The sequence below is a fragment of the Poecilia reticulata genome, chromosome 13 (assembly GCF_904066995.2).
Source record: "Poecilia reticulata chromosome 13, P_reticulata-male-v2, whole genome shotgun sequence".
NCBI lineage: Eukaryota > Metazoa > Chordata > Actinopteri > Cyprinodontiformes > Poeciliidae > Poecilia > Poecilia reticulata.
Genome location: NC_088842.1, coordinates 30993196 through 31010222, shown reverse-complemented (window position 1 = coordinate 31010222; position 17027 = coordinate 30993196). Strand labels below are relative to the sequence as shown.

Below are 17027 nucleotides of genomic sequence, written 5' to 3'. Positions count from 1 at the left end.
TATAAATAATCATAAAACAGAAACTAATGTAAATCTTCTCACGTGTAACAAATCAAGTCCAGTTTTTAGAAAGTGTGACTTATTGATTCCTGTTTTGTCTTTACCTGGAATTCACCATCACACCAACTGTTGTTAATGTGCTGCTTAGTGATTATCAGTCAAAGTCACACTGTATCGGCAGCTACTGTTCTGCGCACGTCTTCTGCAGCAAGAATACACTATTTGAACTATTTGAACTATTTACAATTAGGCTAGTAAAGTTATTTACAACTCACAGCCAGCGCAGATCACCTCTCTTCTGCAAGTACTGCATGCAACTTTGCGGCATGTGTAGATGTCAAAGATTTTTTTATTGCAGAATCTCTATCTCTTCACCATTGATAAGTGTTTCTCCTTTAGAGGAACTCAATGCGTCTTATTGAGAGCTGATGATCTTATTGTGAACAAAATTGCTTTAATATTCCCTATAAGTGATTTGCATTGGTTTGCTGTCTATATTATGTGGTGCAAAAGAAGATTTTTTGTTCCAGTTTTCACCAACTGTTTTCTACCATTCCCTTTTATTTTGTTTTTATATTACAAATGGCACAAAAAAGTTATTAATGCACATAACAGTTGTAAAAAAAACAACATATGTATTTGCCACTCATATTTTGAAATGTTAGATTTTATGAAAATATCAATTTTTTTTGTCCACAAAACCTATACATGTCAGTTTTTTACCTCATATGGATGACTCGACTTTTTGTTGATGAAGCACGTTCATGTTAGAGTGTTGGTGTTCTTCAAAGAATGAGTCATAATGTCTCTGTTCCTCCAGTGGCTTCGTCCAACTTTTTTATAAAACTGATTCGAATGCGCCAGCGACTCTGCTGTGGATTTGCTGCAACAAAACTCAAATCCTCCCTGATGCCGCCTGACAGCTGTAGAGAATCACATGACTTCTAAATGCCTGTGTGAGAGATGATAGAAAGGAGTTTTCTTTTTCACAAATAGAACAAAAGCACCGCGCTGTAAAGACAGACTCATCATTGCCAAAGCCGTGAGCTTGGTTTCCATGTACCTGAAATCAAATAAAGTTGTTGTGATATACAAGTTTGGGAGGTAAAAAAAAGACATGTAGGCTCCCTGCTTTAGAAAATTCAGGAAACACCCAAGACAAGCTGGAGGTTCATCAGAGTCACACAGAAACTCACAGCTCTGGGCACTTTGAACGCCCACGGTCCGGAGACGGACTCCGTCTCCAAAAAAAAAAACAAAAACGGTTGCCATTTTATTTTGTTCTCTGTAAGTAAGAATATAAATCTCAGTGTCAAAAAGTATACTGGCATCAGCTACGCTTCTGCCAAACAATATTTTTTTCAGATCTACACATAATCAAAATTAAATGACTGATAAAGTCATGAATAACTGTGATAACCAGTTCAGATCCAGAAGCTTTAATGTGAAGTTAAGTAATTATGAGGTAGCCTACTCCTTTTTATTATTTCATCCACTTTTCACAATCCACAAAGTACAAATTTGTGTATTTAAAAGCCTTCTCTTTCTCTAGTCCAAACATATTTCTTGTCAAACAATTTCAGCTGCTAATTTAATTACTACTTTAAGACTTTGGAGTCCAGTCCATGTACGCTTGTTGGTTAGTTTGCTATTTTTTAATATTTTAATCAATTTCCTTTTCCCTTAGAGATGGGGTTTGCTTTAGATGCTTCTTTCTTTCCGAGTGTCTATACTCGGCATTAAAGAATAAGCTGATCGCTCATTGACATGTTGCATGTTATTGTTTACATCCGGAAACTTTGCACATGCATACAACGCTGGAGGGCAAAAAGGCCATTATTTTACATGTCGTCCATTACAGCCGCGCTGCCGTGGTAGAGCAAATCGGTTAACAAAATGAAACCTGGAGATGCACGAATTATTCATTTATTGCGGTGCAAACCACAAAGCAAAGGGAAAAACAACACAGAAAAACAACTCAAAACGGCTACGCTACCTGCATTCTCGTTGCCGTAGCAACTCACAACAATGTATCAGGATTCAACACCAAAAAACTCGCAAACATTTTTCACACAAAGAACAGAACATTTAGTCTGTTTCAGTTTTACGTTTTTAGGCCTAATGTTTCCTTTGTGATATTGATGAGAGATTGTAATGGTAGATTAGCTACCACTGCTATTAGCTAATCTAACACAGCAGTGGAAGAGATAAAAACTTGCTCTTCCTATAATCTGTCAGATTGGTGTTTAAGTCGCCTTTTTTTATTTTAACTGAACTGAAACACAAAATTCCACAGCACATCTTCATGTTATGGTTTACAAAGTCAAGCAAGCATAACTGACCTACTTCCCTCTAACTGGCTATTTATTTTAATTCAGTTTTTTTTCCTCCAAGGACAAACAGAAATGCAGCCTGGTAAATGTGACGCGTAGCAAATCAGAAAGCAAGGTGATGGAAAACTTATAAGGGAATCTAAAATAAACATAGCCCACTAACTATGCCCATTGCTCCTTCCCAGTCGGCCATGTTTGTTTACACTGAACTCACGTTTGATCTTGGGAGGTTTTCCAAGATTTCCATCAGAAATCTGAATGTTGGTGAGTGAAACCGGTACGACAATGCGTGTTATATCAGCCGATTTTTTATCGTCGTGTGTGGGGTCTCTCAGGTTTTGATGATCAGCCGATAATTTAAAAATCTTAACAATTCTGCAAAGAAGTTAGGCAAAAAGCGAGACAGGTATGGCAGGTGCTACTTTGATGGCTACAAAAGTTAATCTGCAGCTTTAAAACAAGACAATACTGGCATCAGTGGTTTTATATACAAATAAATAATTATAAATGTTTGCAGCCAGTTTCAACTACAGTAACCAACAAATAAATAAAAGGCAACAATTAAATAAACAAAATTGACCATTTGTCTATAGTTCCTTAATTAAATGTAAAAAAAAATAGCTCAAAAAGCATCATCCACCCATTGATTTTCAGCAAGATCATTATTCTGCTGTTGGTTACAGTCATTTCATGAAACCAACTCTGAGACGAAACTGTCTGCATCTTTCTGCACCAGTGATAAAATCTAGATTACCATTCCATTCTGGGAGGATGGCAGGGAAACCAGTAAACCGTCACACATAAATAACCTGACCTTAATCACCTCCTCACTGTGAGGGAGCACAGCTAACACTTTCTCCCTGTTCTGCTCTCAATCCAGCAGCCTGAAGCCTCTGACACCGGCAGAAAGCGTCTCCTCAGCCAGTCAGGCATTCGTTTTCTTCCTCCTGCTGAGTCAGCGGCTTCAGGCAGTGACATAAAGAGTCGCTTCCTAACTTAAGTCCAAAATATGTCCGTTTTTTTTTTTTTTTTTTGCTGCAGCATTTCCCCCCATTTCACTGTGTTATTATCCACAGGAAAACAGCTGAGTCCACACAGAAACCTGACAGATTTATGTTGCAGTTGTTTAATGAATTGTGGAAATGTTTCAGTTTTATTTAAAATTAAAGACTGCACAATGATGAGGGTGTAATTTGTAAAGGTACACAGCAAAAAAAGTAAATGTTTCTTCAGCCTGTCAGAGAGATAATACAAATATGAGTGTTTCACCATGTAATAGTTCCGAATTAAATATTTAACTCACAAGCTAAATATTTAGTTTGTAGACTAAAGTTTTAGTTTGCAGATTAAAGGCTTAGTCAACAAACTTAATATTTATTTTTTATTTATTTTATTTTAACTAGATATTTAGTTGAAAGTAAAATGTATTTTCCAAACCATGACATTTTTTAAATCAAAATTTATTTTCTACATTAAATACTTAGCTTGGACTTAAATACTTAGCCTGCAAACTAAATATTTAGCTAAATAACTAAATATCCCATTCTTAAGCTAAATATTTAGTTTACCAACTAAAGATGTTAAGTAATTCCAATATTTATCATCTTTTGCTAGAGAACAAAATTATCTCCTAATTTAGTTTTCTAGCAAAATATTTAATTCGCAACCTCAATTTTTATTTTCCAAAGTAAATATTTAGTTTGCAAGTTAAATGTTTAGTTTAGAATTTTGAAATATATAAATGTATGAATAGCATGGTAAAAATATGAATTTGAACAACAAACACCTCTTTTTTTTTCTTTCTATAACAGTTTAGGGACCAACCAAAACATTGCTGTTAATTTTTTTACTGTGTAATTTAATGTGTCAGTTAAACTGGCTCCAGTCCAGACCGGTTGCTTTTTATCATCATTTTATAAAAAATGGTTTGAATTTCCGTGAGTAATAAATATATTGTTTTTGTTTTGCAATTGTAAAAAGAGCAAAGACACACAAAAAAATCCACATACATTCCCTGTAATGATGCTAACTAGCTAGTCATTGAACAGCGTTGCTCACCTCTTTCACTGGGACCGGGGTTAAAGGTCATGTCATGCTGGTATCGAGGTGACTGACTCACCTGTTAAGTGTCGTAAAAGGTACAGACAACTTAAATAAATGAATATGTTGGTCATTTTTTCTTCATTCATTAAATGCTAGTGAAATGGACAGTAGTTTGTAGCTAAGCTAACAATGCTAACTGGTTGATGATCTCAGTCTACCCACCTCTCTTGGAGAAAAACTTGGTTATAAATTGTCACTCTTTTGTCTGGCTTCTTTTGTTCTCCCCCTCTTTTTCTTAAACCTGACTTATTTTCTTAGCAGCGTAGTAACCGCCATCTTCTGTTCTTGTTTTCTACTGACCGCTGCGGAACAGTGACCACCGTCAAGCGAGCAAAGCAGGAAGAAACCATTTCATGCAGGTCCGGGGGGGTGCTCGGTGAAATATGTTTAATTATTACTGCTAAAAACAGTTTTAAAAACAAGATATAATTAATGTTATTGACAAAAAATCCTCTATTTCTATATATATAAATATAAAAGAACTAATAAAAACCCAAACAGAAATCTTTTTGTGGAGCGCCCCCTGTCGTTCAGGAGCCCGTGGAATTGCCCTAACTCCTCCCTCCGCCCCCCGTGTTTAAATCCACTCTGTACCTCAAACAACAAATGTATTTTCCTCCGATTTATTTTTTGTTTTAACTTGGAAGCTTCTTTATTAAAATCAGCCATGACAGAGTCATCTCAGTATGATCATTTTTGTTGTTGATTTTTAATAAAATTATAAAAAACACATACATTTTAGTTTGCACCACGCCCAAAAGGACTTAAACGTGAAGCTGAATAATTATTTTTTTCTCTATTAAAGTTATTATTCGAGCCATTTTTGCACAGTTTTGCCACCTAAACTCATCTGTTTCCTGAATCGTGTGGCGGCCATTAAGATGTCCTCTTCCTCTGATGATGCTCAGGATGTTGCACCTATATTTGGACGTTCATTTCTCCGCCAAGCTCTCCTCTACAGTACGCTCAGTTTCCTCTGAACCACCAAATGTGAGGCATCTGTGTTCTCTGACTGCTAATGTGACCATGAGCAAAAGATTGGAGCGACACATTTCTGGAGAGCGAGGAGAGAAAGATCCTCCCAGAAGCTCGCAGAGGATTTTATTATTTACAACAGTCACTCCTGGATTTCCATTTTTAGCAACACGTTATGCATCTTTGATTACAAATATCGTAACTGCAGCAGCGTTTCTGTCCATTAGTTAGAATCAAACCTCCGGTGTGAAGCAACTAATAAAAATGTTTTCATTCAGCTGCTGAATGAAGTTTAAATTCACAGACTTTGACTTCAGCAAAATAAAATAATTGTTCACTGACTCAGTAATTCACACTTGAATGTTTTTTTTTTTTGGGTTAATAGTGTCATATGTAGTGAGAAAAATAAACATTTAATAAACCAGCAATATTTTTCCCACTTAAAAAATGGAGAGATTGGTCACTTTCATCGTGAGAGAATCTAAAACAAACACCCAGAAAATCAAACTGCGTAATTTTTAAGTGATCAATTTGTATTTTGTTGCAGCAAACCCAACTTGAGTCGCATTCAAACAAACATGTCTGGATCTTTTGAGTCGGATCAAGACGCAAACTTGTTCTTTGTGAGCCATTTTGACTGATGGCATCAAAAAAAACTAACTATTTTCACCCATCAGTTTTAAAATCATAATGATATATTCAACAAAACTGTATTTTAATTGATTTCATTAAGATTCAATAAGCTGAACAGAGATTCCACATTGTCCCATCACACATCAAGCAGATGATTAAACTGAACGACTCACCTGCTGTTGCCTGAACGCACCATCTCACAACCTCCTCCTGGTCCGTTTGGACCTGAATGGATCGCCGTTTCTGTGTAGTTACATTTCTCAGGGTTTAGATTTTGATCTGGGGAATAAATCTGAACTCTGCTGCCACTCTGAAAACTGGGATTACAAGCACGGCTTCAGCCACAGTTTTGAAATCGGGGAACATTTCTACATTTGAAGTGAGAAACAACATTATTTCAAATCTCACAACCAACAACACAAAATCTTACCGAATAACTTTTGTGCGGGACATAGGATCTTGTTTTCATTCAATAATTCCTGATGAAATGCAGATTATTTCACTCATAATAAGGGAAAAATGTCTTGTCATAAATGAAATAATCTGCCAGTGGAACTCGTAGTTTTTCAGCAACATTTAGGATTTATTGACTTCAAACAAACTCCTATATTTATCTGAAAAGTTACTCATAAGTTCATATACTTTACCAAAAATACTTTGTAAGATTTTGTGTTTCTGCAGTTGACTGTGATTCCATGCCTAAGACAAGGCGAGGGTTAAAGGTCACATCTTACATTCATGCAGATATGATTATTGATATTGGATTTTGAATACTCTGAATAACTGTGTATGAATTAAATCTTTCCTGAACTCATTTCTAGCCAATAACCAAAAAGCTAAAGGTGACTTTAAAAGCAGAAGAAATGGATTTATCATCCTGTGTAAGTGTTCATGGGCATGCAGGATAAAAATGGCAGCAGCTGCTTTTTAATGCAGACGTTCCTGAAGTATTTCCATTTCCTCCCTGTGCAGGGACATGTTTATGCTTAGTTCTAATGGGAATCACGAGTTAAAAATGCAACAAAACTAGAACTATAGAAGCTAATTAAAAACAGTGAAGCGATCTGTCAAGTGGATTGTTTTTTAAAAAGCAAGTTTCCTTGCAGAGCAGATGAATAAAACTCCAAGAAAAGGTTTAAAAATAGCTTTATTGTTAAGCACACAAGATGTCCGCAGGTTGATATCGACAAAAATGCACAAACTGATTAAACTGGGCAATTTCAGTCGTTACAAATCAAACTGGAAATCCGAACCTTCAAACTGTTTTTAATGGGGGGAAACGGAGCCAGGAATCTGAGGAACAGAGCCTGAGGAGACGCAGAGTGATGCAGGACACACAGCAGGCAATTAGCACATATCTCCCCTAATCTCTCTGCAGCACGCCTGCAGTTTAACACTCATTTCAGAGGCCGGATTTTTTATGATTCATCGGATCGCTTTGTGGTTTACCAGTCAGCTGTCAGGTTTCCACCGAGGGAGCGCAGAAACAAAGCATCAGCCTGCGAGGCGACGCCTCCATTAGACGGTCATTTGGTTAATTAAGTCACTTTGCTTGAAGAAAGGGTTTGTAAATGAGCGGATCAAGGTCATTCCCCCACAGATTTTCAGAAAAATAAAACTTTACTGCAGCCTGAATGGGTTTGGATGTTGAGGCAAATCAAACAAATGAGTGTGAAAATGCTCTAATGAACTCCAGCAAAGCAGAAAGTCTTACTTACTTGTTGATGCTGAAGGTGAGATCAGGAAAACAAAGAGGAAGCGTTAAATTAACAGTCTCTGCACAAGAATCTCTACTTGGTAGTTATATGAAAATTTTATAATTTCACTTTTAACTATATTAAAAATATGCAATAAATTAAAGTCCGGATTTGTTTGGGGGGGTCTGAATACATAATCGGACTCTGCTGTCGACCAAGAAAGTGAACTCTGGTTCGGTTTGAAAGCATATAAACACCAAGCAGACAGGAGACTGCTCCAAAAGCAGGAAGTGAACTACAGCGCAGGGCATTCTGGGTAAATACAACCAAAACAAACACATGGGTTTAGCGCTAGCGGGAGAAATGGCTCATGGTGTTTCATCAACAACAAAACAAAAATCATAGAATCGATAAAATCTGATTATGGTTTACATTTCATGATTGAGGAAACTGCGCTCAGTGTCTTCTTCAGAGATTCTTGGTACAGCGCCCCCCACAGGGGAGGAGGATAACCTGTTTTTCAGTTTAACTGCAAAAAACAAAATCTTACAAAGTTTGGTCTAGTTTCTTGTGCAAATATCTCAGCACACTTGAAATAAGACAAAACAACTTAAAAGTAACTTTTTCATCAAGACACAGAGGCTTGTTTAAAGTCAATAATCCCTTAATACTGATGAACAAGTACGTCATCGATTGGCAGATAAAGTAACTTAAAACATGGGAAAAGTGTCTTGCTAAGAGTGAAATGATCCTCCGCACCAATCAGACATAAAAAATACACAAAAACGTACCAAGTATTTCTGGTCTAGTTTCTAGCACACTTGAAATAAGACCAAACTAATTTAACTAACGTAATTTTTTAGCAAGATATAGAAGCTTGTTTTAAGTAAATAATTACTTAGTATTGATGAGGAAATTCTTATTCCACCAGCAGATTATTTTTACTTGATATCTCCCCCTGTTACTTATGATACTTCTTTTTTTTTTTTTAAACCGTTGAGATTTTAAAAGTTTTTCACATTTTTATTTCAAACCCATTTATTGTAAGTGACCAAAAATATTTCGACAGCAGTTGACTGAGAAATAAAATACTCCGACACCAGAGGGATGTTTTGAAAAATCCTGACCCTGAGTTGAAAAAACAAAAAAAACGATTAAACTTTTAAGCTGAAATTTGCGATAAGAAAAAAGTACAAGCAGAAAGGAAGAGCAAGAGGAACTGGAAAATATTTTTCTCTAAAGGAGGACAACCCAGTTTAACAACGAGAAAAGCTGAACAGTCTATGTACATCCATTAAAAAAAGAAACAATAAAAAGGTATTTTTTCGTTCATCCAGCTGAGATGCAAATACATTTAAAGATCCAAACAGAACAAGTAAAAGGGAAAAGCCCAACAATAAAGCTGATATTCATTTTTACTGTTTCTTTCAATTCATTCTCATCTTCAGAATCAGCATCCAGAGATATCTTTGGTTTTGTTGCACCGCTGGAAGCGCGTGTCGGCCGGGTCGAACCCTTGTTCGTTTGACCCAAACAAAGCCCAGCTGGGGGTCTTGGCGGTGTAGTCCAAGGCTGAGAAGCTCTGCTGTCCACCGCTGTCTTCGTGAGCCTGGACCAGATCCTGGAAACGGTCGTAGTCGATCCAAGTCCACCACTCGCCGTTCACCTTGAACTGGAAGAAAAAGGACATTTAAAGGGGCATTTATACACTTTTTATATCCAGGCATATATACACTGCAAAAACATAAAATCTTACCAAGTATTTTTGGTCTAGTTTATAGTGCAAATATCTTAGCACACCCGAAATAAGACAAACTAACATAAAAGTAACTTTTCAGCTTGGGAGACTTGTTTTAACTAAATTATTCTTTAATATTAATGGAAAAGTTCTGGTTCCATTGGTAGAATATTCCACTGAGCCGTTACCTAGCAACCCCAGCCACGTCCAGCCCGTTACCTAGCAACCCCAGCCAAGTCCAGCCCGTTACTTAGCAACACAGTTCTCGTTCTACTGGCAGATAAACTAACTTGTAACACAGGAAAATGTCTTGTTATAAGTTAAATAATCTGCCAGTGGAACTAGAACTTTTTCGTCATATTAGGTATTATTTACTTAAAACAAACTCCTATATTTGTTAAAACGTTACTTATGTCTTATTTAAAGTAAGATATTTGAACTAGAAACTAGATAACAGTGCTTGGTAAGATTTTGTGTTTTTGCAGTGCTGTACCACTTCACAGCACAATCACGTCACTACGTTACCTTCGGTTGTCATAATATATAAATTTATTTTAATTATGACTTAAAATAAATTGTACTTCCTGATTTAACGCCTTGGGTCTCGGTCTCTGTCTCTTTAAGAAACTCCACCTTCAGAAAGGTGGAGTTTGCCAATTGCTGCTGGCTAGTCTGAAGGAGCAGAGTGTGAGGCAGAAGCTCGGTTGCTAGGAAACTGCAGCTCAGAGGAGGAGCTGTGCCTCGAAGGCGGGGCTAGGTCCACTCAGGCGTTTTGTACAGCTGAATAGTTGCCATGGAGATTAAAGGGTTTCTCCAACAGGCCAGTAACCATAAGAAATTTTACTGGATGATAAATTGTCCCAGAAATGATTGTGATAATCGACATTATTGGTTATTTTTAGTCAATTTTTCAGTAATGTAATAATAATGTCTTACTAATGCAAGAACATGTTCTCAAAGATCAATAAACTTTTAAATTCTGATGAACATTTAACACTGGAACCGGAAGACATTTAAATATTCAAAATAAATAAACAAAATAACAGAAACGGCAAATAAAACTGATTATGAAATCTTTGTAAAGAAAACTGTCCTTTTAAAAAAAAGCTTAGTTGAGACCAAAACGCCAATTTTAACACTTTAGTTATTCAGTTTTTGGTAGAAAAAGAGAAAAAAATATATAATCATACAAACGGAAATTATTGAGCTTGTTTTAATTCATCATGCGATTAACTGATTTATTTCTTATTGCGACAGTCCAAGCTGCAACCTAAAAAAGAAAATGTGGACGTGTTGAAGTAAGTCGGAAAGCTTCTGCAAAGAACAGAGTCGATTCAAAATCCGGCTGTGAAGGAAGGTAAATGTGCAGCAGGGCAAACTGTCCAGCAAAGTTCAGTTTTTAAAGAGGTCAAGCTGACCGGAACAGCATCATGGGTACAGACGATCCTTCCTGAGCAGCTTTAAATGATCCAAACTGGGCCGGCACACGGCTGGCAATGAGGAAACTCTGACTGGCCTCACAGTTTTCTAATATTGTTTCATTTTTAATCACAAAAGCAGCGTTGGAGGACTAACACTTATTTGCACTGCAGAAGACCTTCCTGCTGAGGAAGCATCGAGGTGTTTGGTGCTTTACGGCGTTACATTAGAGGAAAAAATAAACCCAGCCTGCTGCATTGTTGATGAGGCTGGAGAAGAAACGCCTGTTGGGAACAAACGTTCCCGGTAATGAGAAAGGATGATATTTATTCAGTCTGGGTAATATTTCCAAGAACAAAGTAAATCTGCGCTGTCCGGGAAGAGAACAGGACTGCATGCTGTTTTAGTTAATGGCGTCTTGCTGATAGTAACAGAGTTTCTACTATTTTTTGTACCTCTTTCCAGACGAGGGTTTTAAATTAGGGTTTAAAACGGAGCTGGATGGAACAGAATCAGTTCATTCGCTCGCTGCTGCTTCATCTGCACCTTTCGTTTTGACAAAGTGAAGGAAAAATATTGTTTTTTTTTTCTCTAACTTATGAGGACGGACGTGTCTGGAAGTCAGAACAGAGACAGAAACAGGATCCAATAAACCCAACAGCAAATAAAAGGAAATATTGCAACTTGCTGCAGACAAACAGGCAGAAAAAAACAAAAACCAGAATGAAACTGTAAAACACTTTAAACTTTGATATCTCACATTTTCTGTCATTCATGTGAAAATGTAAACTTTGTTTTCCAAACCCGTTGGATTCTGAACGACGAAACTAAAAGTCTTTAGTTATTGTTCATAAGTAGATTAAATTAGATTTTACATGGTTTTTTCCAGATTTTCAGTTTCCTTTACAGTCCGACTTGTGTTGGACTGAACCGGGTTCTGGTTCTGATACTTCAGTGTTTCTCAAACTGTTAGAGTTTTTAATAAACACTCATCTCACCTTAAATTGTCCCCAAAAAACACATGTTAATATGTATGTGAAATAAACTTATTAACTCAGTTATTGTCACGAATAGTTATTTACAGATTATGAACCTGTAGATTCTCAGCTTTCCACTCATGTCAAACACAGAAATAATTTTTTTTTATTGTTCTTTACCATCAAATGTTGTGAAAATAGTAAAGAATTTTAGGGCTACTTGTAATTTAGAAGCAAAATTAAAGAAAAATAAACCCGAGTTGTTTTGACAGAAACATAAATCCTCTTCTGCTCCATTAGATATAAAAATTATCCTCCCATTTATTTATCAAATTTCTTTAACTGAAAATAAAATAAACTTAAAAAGTTAAATTTTTTGAACTTGCATTATATGGTCAATATATTTAAAAATAGTCTCAAAACAACAATACTATAATTTATCCCAACAATTACCAGGACGATTTTTCCTCCAGTAAAATTTGTAATGATTTTTTTAAAGTGCCTTAAGATGGAGCTTGTTGTGAATTTGCACTATAAAAAAACTCAATTAAATTATTTTTGTTTAATCAAAGAATCCAACTAATAAACTCTGAAACATTTATTTTAAGATCTTAACATGTTTTTATTTTGTGCAAACCTTTCATGCTTTATCCTGCAACCGTTATGCAAACATGTTTCTATATTAATAAACTTTCCTTTTTTCTGTTAGAACTGAAATACCGTTTTACCAAACAACACAAACAAAAATAATGAGGATCTGAAGAAATAAGGTCAAATTCTTTCCTCCATCTATCCATCCATTTTCTTCCTCTTATCCGGGGTCGGGTCGCGGGGGCAGCAGCTTCAGAAGGGAGGCCCAGACTTCCCTCCCCACAGCCACTTCTTCCAGCTCCTCCGGGGGAATCCCAAGGCGTTCCCAGGCCATAGAGAGACGTAATCCCTCCAGCGTGTCCTGGGTCTCCCCTCCTCCCGGTGGGAGGTGCCCGGAACACCTCACCAGGGAGGCGTCCAGGAGGCATCCTGACCAGATGCCCGAGCCTCAACTGGCTCCTCTCGACGTGGAGGAGCAGCGGCTCTACTCTGAGTCCCTCCCGGATGACCGAGCTTCTCACCCTATCTCTAAGGGAGAGCCCAGCCACCCTGCGGAGGAAACCCATTTTGGCCGCTTGTACCCGTGATCTCGTTCTTTCGGTCATGACCCAAAGCTCATGACCGTAGATGAGGGTGGGAACGTAGATCGACCGGTAAATCGAGAGCTTCGCTTTTTGGCTCAGCTCTCTCTTCACCACGACGGACCGGTACAGCGCCCGCTTCACGGCAGACGCTGCCCCAATCCGCCTGTCGATCTCCCGCTCCCTTCTTCCCTCATTCGTGAACAAGATCCCAGATACTTAAACTCCTCCACTTGAGGCAGGACGACCCCCCTGACCCGGAGAAGGCACTCTACCCTTTTCCGGCAAATTCTTTCCTCTTATTTTTAATATTGTACCGTTTGTAAAATAAAAGTCAAACCAGGTTGTTTCCATGTATAAAACGAATTAACACCTGAACTCAGGGTGTCTGGATGTTGAACGTATTTTCCTCCAGAGTCTATAATAACTCCCCTTCAGATTTATAAAATAAATCATTATTGCTCAGCTGTCAATGATCATTTACGATCCCAGAGTTTCCTCACATCCTGTTTCTGACCGTTGGGGACCAATTAGCCCAGCTGTGGTTTGACCTCCAGCAGCACTTTGTTTGCAAAATGTATTTAAAACCTGGACGGCTCGAACCAGAGCCTCCAGCTTTAACAGCTTTAGGAGTTTAACGTCCAACATTCTGTCTTAAAACCTTTTCAAACCAACAGGAAAGACACTGAGAACGCACCAGGGGTTTGTTGAGTGATAGTTTTGCACTTTTACATCGTTAAAAACAGCTTATTATGTTTCCTTGTACAGGTTAGAATAGATATATATGGCTTATACAAAACATGTTCATTACATTTTTCACACAAAATCACTTAAATCTTGAGATTTTATTCTGGTTAGTTTTGCCCGTTTTCAGAATGAGCCATTTTATTGCCTCTTCTCACTTTTAAATCAGCTGCTGCTGGCCACGAACCCAAAACTCAGCGTTTACACTCACACGTGAAAATGGCTGCAAACAGATGAGCAATTATGCAAACATACATGTTTGAAAAGCATTAGTGGAGCCTCCTGCACAACCAACAAGAATGCAGCAGGTGGTTTCTGGATGGTAATTCAACAACAAAACACTTGCCTTTAAATTGCAGAATGCATCAAACCAGCTGACCAAACATGCTGGAGCTCAGCTTGGGTTGCTAGGTAACGGGGCAGTGCCTGCTGATTGGTGACGTTACATTGTGGAGGTTTTAGAAACGGCTCGTTTTCCAGAAACCAAACAAAAAAATAGTAACTTATTGTCCAAAACGTCTGGGTGTTTTTATAAGAGCAGGAGAAACTAAAATGAAGTATAAAAACAAGCAAAATATGAATTTTGCATAATAGTTCCCCTTTAAAAGATCCATTTTATTCATTCTAGATGATTAAATTGCAGTTTTTCCCACCAGGCGTCAAGCTGCTAATATTGCTGTTACTTTTGGAAAAAGAAAATAGAAAAAGAGGCTATAGGAGAAGTTTTACTGCAAGTAGCTTTTACTTTTACTTGAGGAATATTATTATAGCGTAGATTAATTTTGCATTTAAAGAAACGGACTTCAGAGATTGGAAACATTAGGTTCGTAGGTTTCTGCGACATACGAGCTAATGTTTATGCTAATCTCTACTCATAATTTACATCAGTATTATTTATTTTGTATTAATAAACATGGATGTTTTATTTGAACTATATTAAACGGAAAGCCCGTTTGCCCAGCTGAATGTTTCTGGAGCATCGAAGGTGAAAGAAATGAGGATCACTTCCTCACAGAAAGCGACTCAGGCTGGGAACGAGACTCCTGCTTTTTTTTTTTTTCTCACCATCCATCATTCTCTGCTGCACCTGAGCACCAAGCATTGGTGATATTTCACATAAATGCTTTTATGAATAAAACTCCCCTGAGTGGAAGGCTAAGCTTGTGGAACAGGGTGTTCTGAAAAGCATAAATCCCTAAAATAAACCTGATAAAAGCGAGTCCAAATGGTGTTCTTCCCGTCTCTGCAGAGCAGAAACTTTTCTGTGACAAACATTAAAAATGTGATTTCTTTAAAACCCATTTTGCTGAACCCAAAGAGGAGAACATATATTCAATTTGTACATCCTGCTGCTGCTTATTGTTGCGTTGGCTTTTTCATCTGCGCTCGGCAGCTGAGGTCTTCTTACCTTATTGTGCGCGATGAGCAAACAGTTGGAGTGCTCGTGCTCGCAGGCGATCTGGTAGTGAGGCAGCATGTCAGCCAGCTGCTGGACGAAGGCGACCACTTCCTGGTGCCAGGGAACGTTCGCCATGGTCAGACTGCTGGCCGAGCTTTCCCCGCAGTACGTCACGCCCTGAAACGGGCCAGGACACAAACACTAAACATCACCGAGAATGTTTGGTCCAGCTTCTAATGCAAATGTCTCAGCACACTTGAAATAAGACAAAACTAACGTACAAGTAACTTTTAGCAAGAAATAGGAGCTTGTTCTAAGTGAATCGCTCCTTAATATTGATGAAAAAGTACAAATTGTTTCACTTATAACGACATTTTTCAATGTTACAAATGAAGTAATCTGCCAGCGGAACTAGAACTAGGTTGCTAGGTAACGGGCTTGGCTTGGCTGGGGTTGCTAGGTGACGGGCTGGGCTAAGCTGGGGTTGCTAGGTAACGGCAGAGTGGAACATTCTAACTTTTCCATTAATATTAAGGAATTATTTACTTAAAAAAAAAACTCCTATTTCTTATTAGAAAGTTACTTATAAGTTAGTTTTGTCTTATTTCAAATTTATTATGATGTTTAGGCTAGAAATATTGATACTTGGTGATTTTTTAAATTAAAGGGAAGAACAGAGAAAATCTTTTTTCAAGTTAAAGTTAATTGAATCAATAACTATTAGGATAAATAAGTAAAAAACATTTTTGATGTTACATTTTTTTAATAAATAAGACTTACGAATCCAACAACAAAGTTACTTGTTGTTTTTAATCTGTTATTTTGGTTATTCCACCATCAGATTAGTGCAAAGTGATCCAGAAAACTGCAAAATAGCTGAAAAGGTAGCTTTTCAGCAGAATAAAGGAGTTTGTTTTAAGTCAATAATTCCTTAATATTGATGAAAAAGTGCCAGTTTTTATAATATTTCCCCTATAACAAGATATGTTTGCCTTGTTATAAGTGAAATAATCTGCCAGTGGAACTAAAACGTCTTCATCAATATTAAGGATTTATTTAAAAAGGCTCCTAATTTTTGCACATAAGTTACTTATAAGTTAGTTTTGTCTCATTTCAAGCTTACTAAGATATTTGTACTAGAACCCAGACCGGAAATACTTGGCAACATTTTTTTTTTGCAGTAAGTCACAATAACGTCTGTGACAAACTGATCGTGCAGCAAATTCATTATCAACTTTCATTAAAAATCTTTGTATAAACTTCATATTTATTGGGTTTGTTTGTTGGGTATCTGAGGCTGAATGGCTGCTTGTGAGTCTGTACTATAAAAACAAACGGAAAGCGAACTGCATCATCAGAGGGCTGTTTTTCTGTAACAGACAGTGAGGCGGCGGCTGGGCAGCAACGCCGTGCTGAACTGATGAAAGACCTTGGAGTTATCAGCCTTGCCTGGAGGCCCTCTGAATAAAGATCATCTCTCCAGCGCTTGGTATGAATCACACGGAGCAGCAGAGTCGGCAGAGCAACAACAGAGATTGAAAATTACTTCATGTTTCGTAACAACCGAGTTGTGTAGAAGCGACTTGGTTGTTACGAGTCCTTCCCGGTTTAAATAACCTCCTTTGGAAATCGTCAGTAGGGCTGTTGTAAATGATTATTTTAGTAATCGAGTAATCTATAGATTTTTCTTACGATTAATCGGATAAAAACAATTATGAAATAAAATATTGGTAAATCTTCCATAACACCAGTGTTACTATCGGATATCAACATCAGTCTATTTTTTCCACCTTTGAGCTTCCCTACCAGTTACTTTTTTGTAGACCGGGGGAGCAAC

The 17027-nt window shown here is 37.4% G+C and overlaps 1 protein-coding gene across 2 annotated transcripts in view; it reads right to left on the bottom strand.

Annotated features, from left to right (window-relative positions):
* Nucleotides 1-7173: 7173 nt before the first annotated feature.
* Nucleotides 7174-17027, bottom strand: part of tyw1 (tRNA-yW synthesizing protein 1 homolog (S. cerevisiae)) — a 47794-nt gene continuing 37940 nt past the window's right edge. For both annotated transcript variants that reach the window (XM_008426553.3, XM_081614654.1), the window contains 2 exons: nucleotides 15200-15367; nucleotides 7174-9413 (listed from right to left, as the gene is read on the bottom strand). In XM_008426553.3, coding sequence (XP_008424775.2) covers nucleotides 9192-9413; nucleotides 15200-15367 — 390 coding nt within the window. In that variant the 3' untranslated portion in view covers nucleotides 7174-9191. The remainder of the gene's footprint in view (nucleotides 9414-15199; nucleotides 15368-17027) is intronic.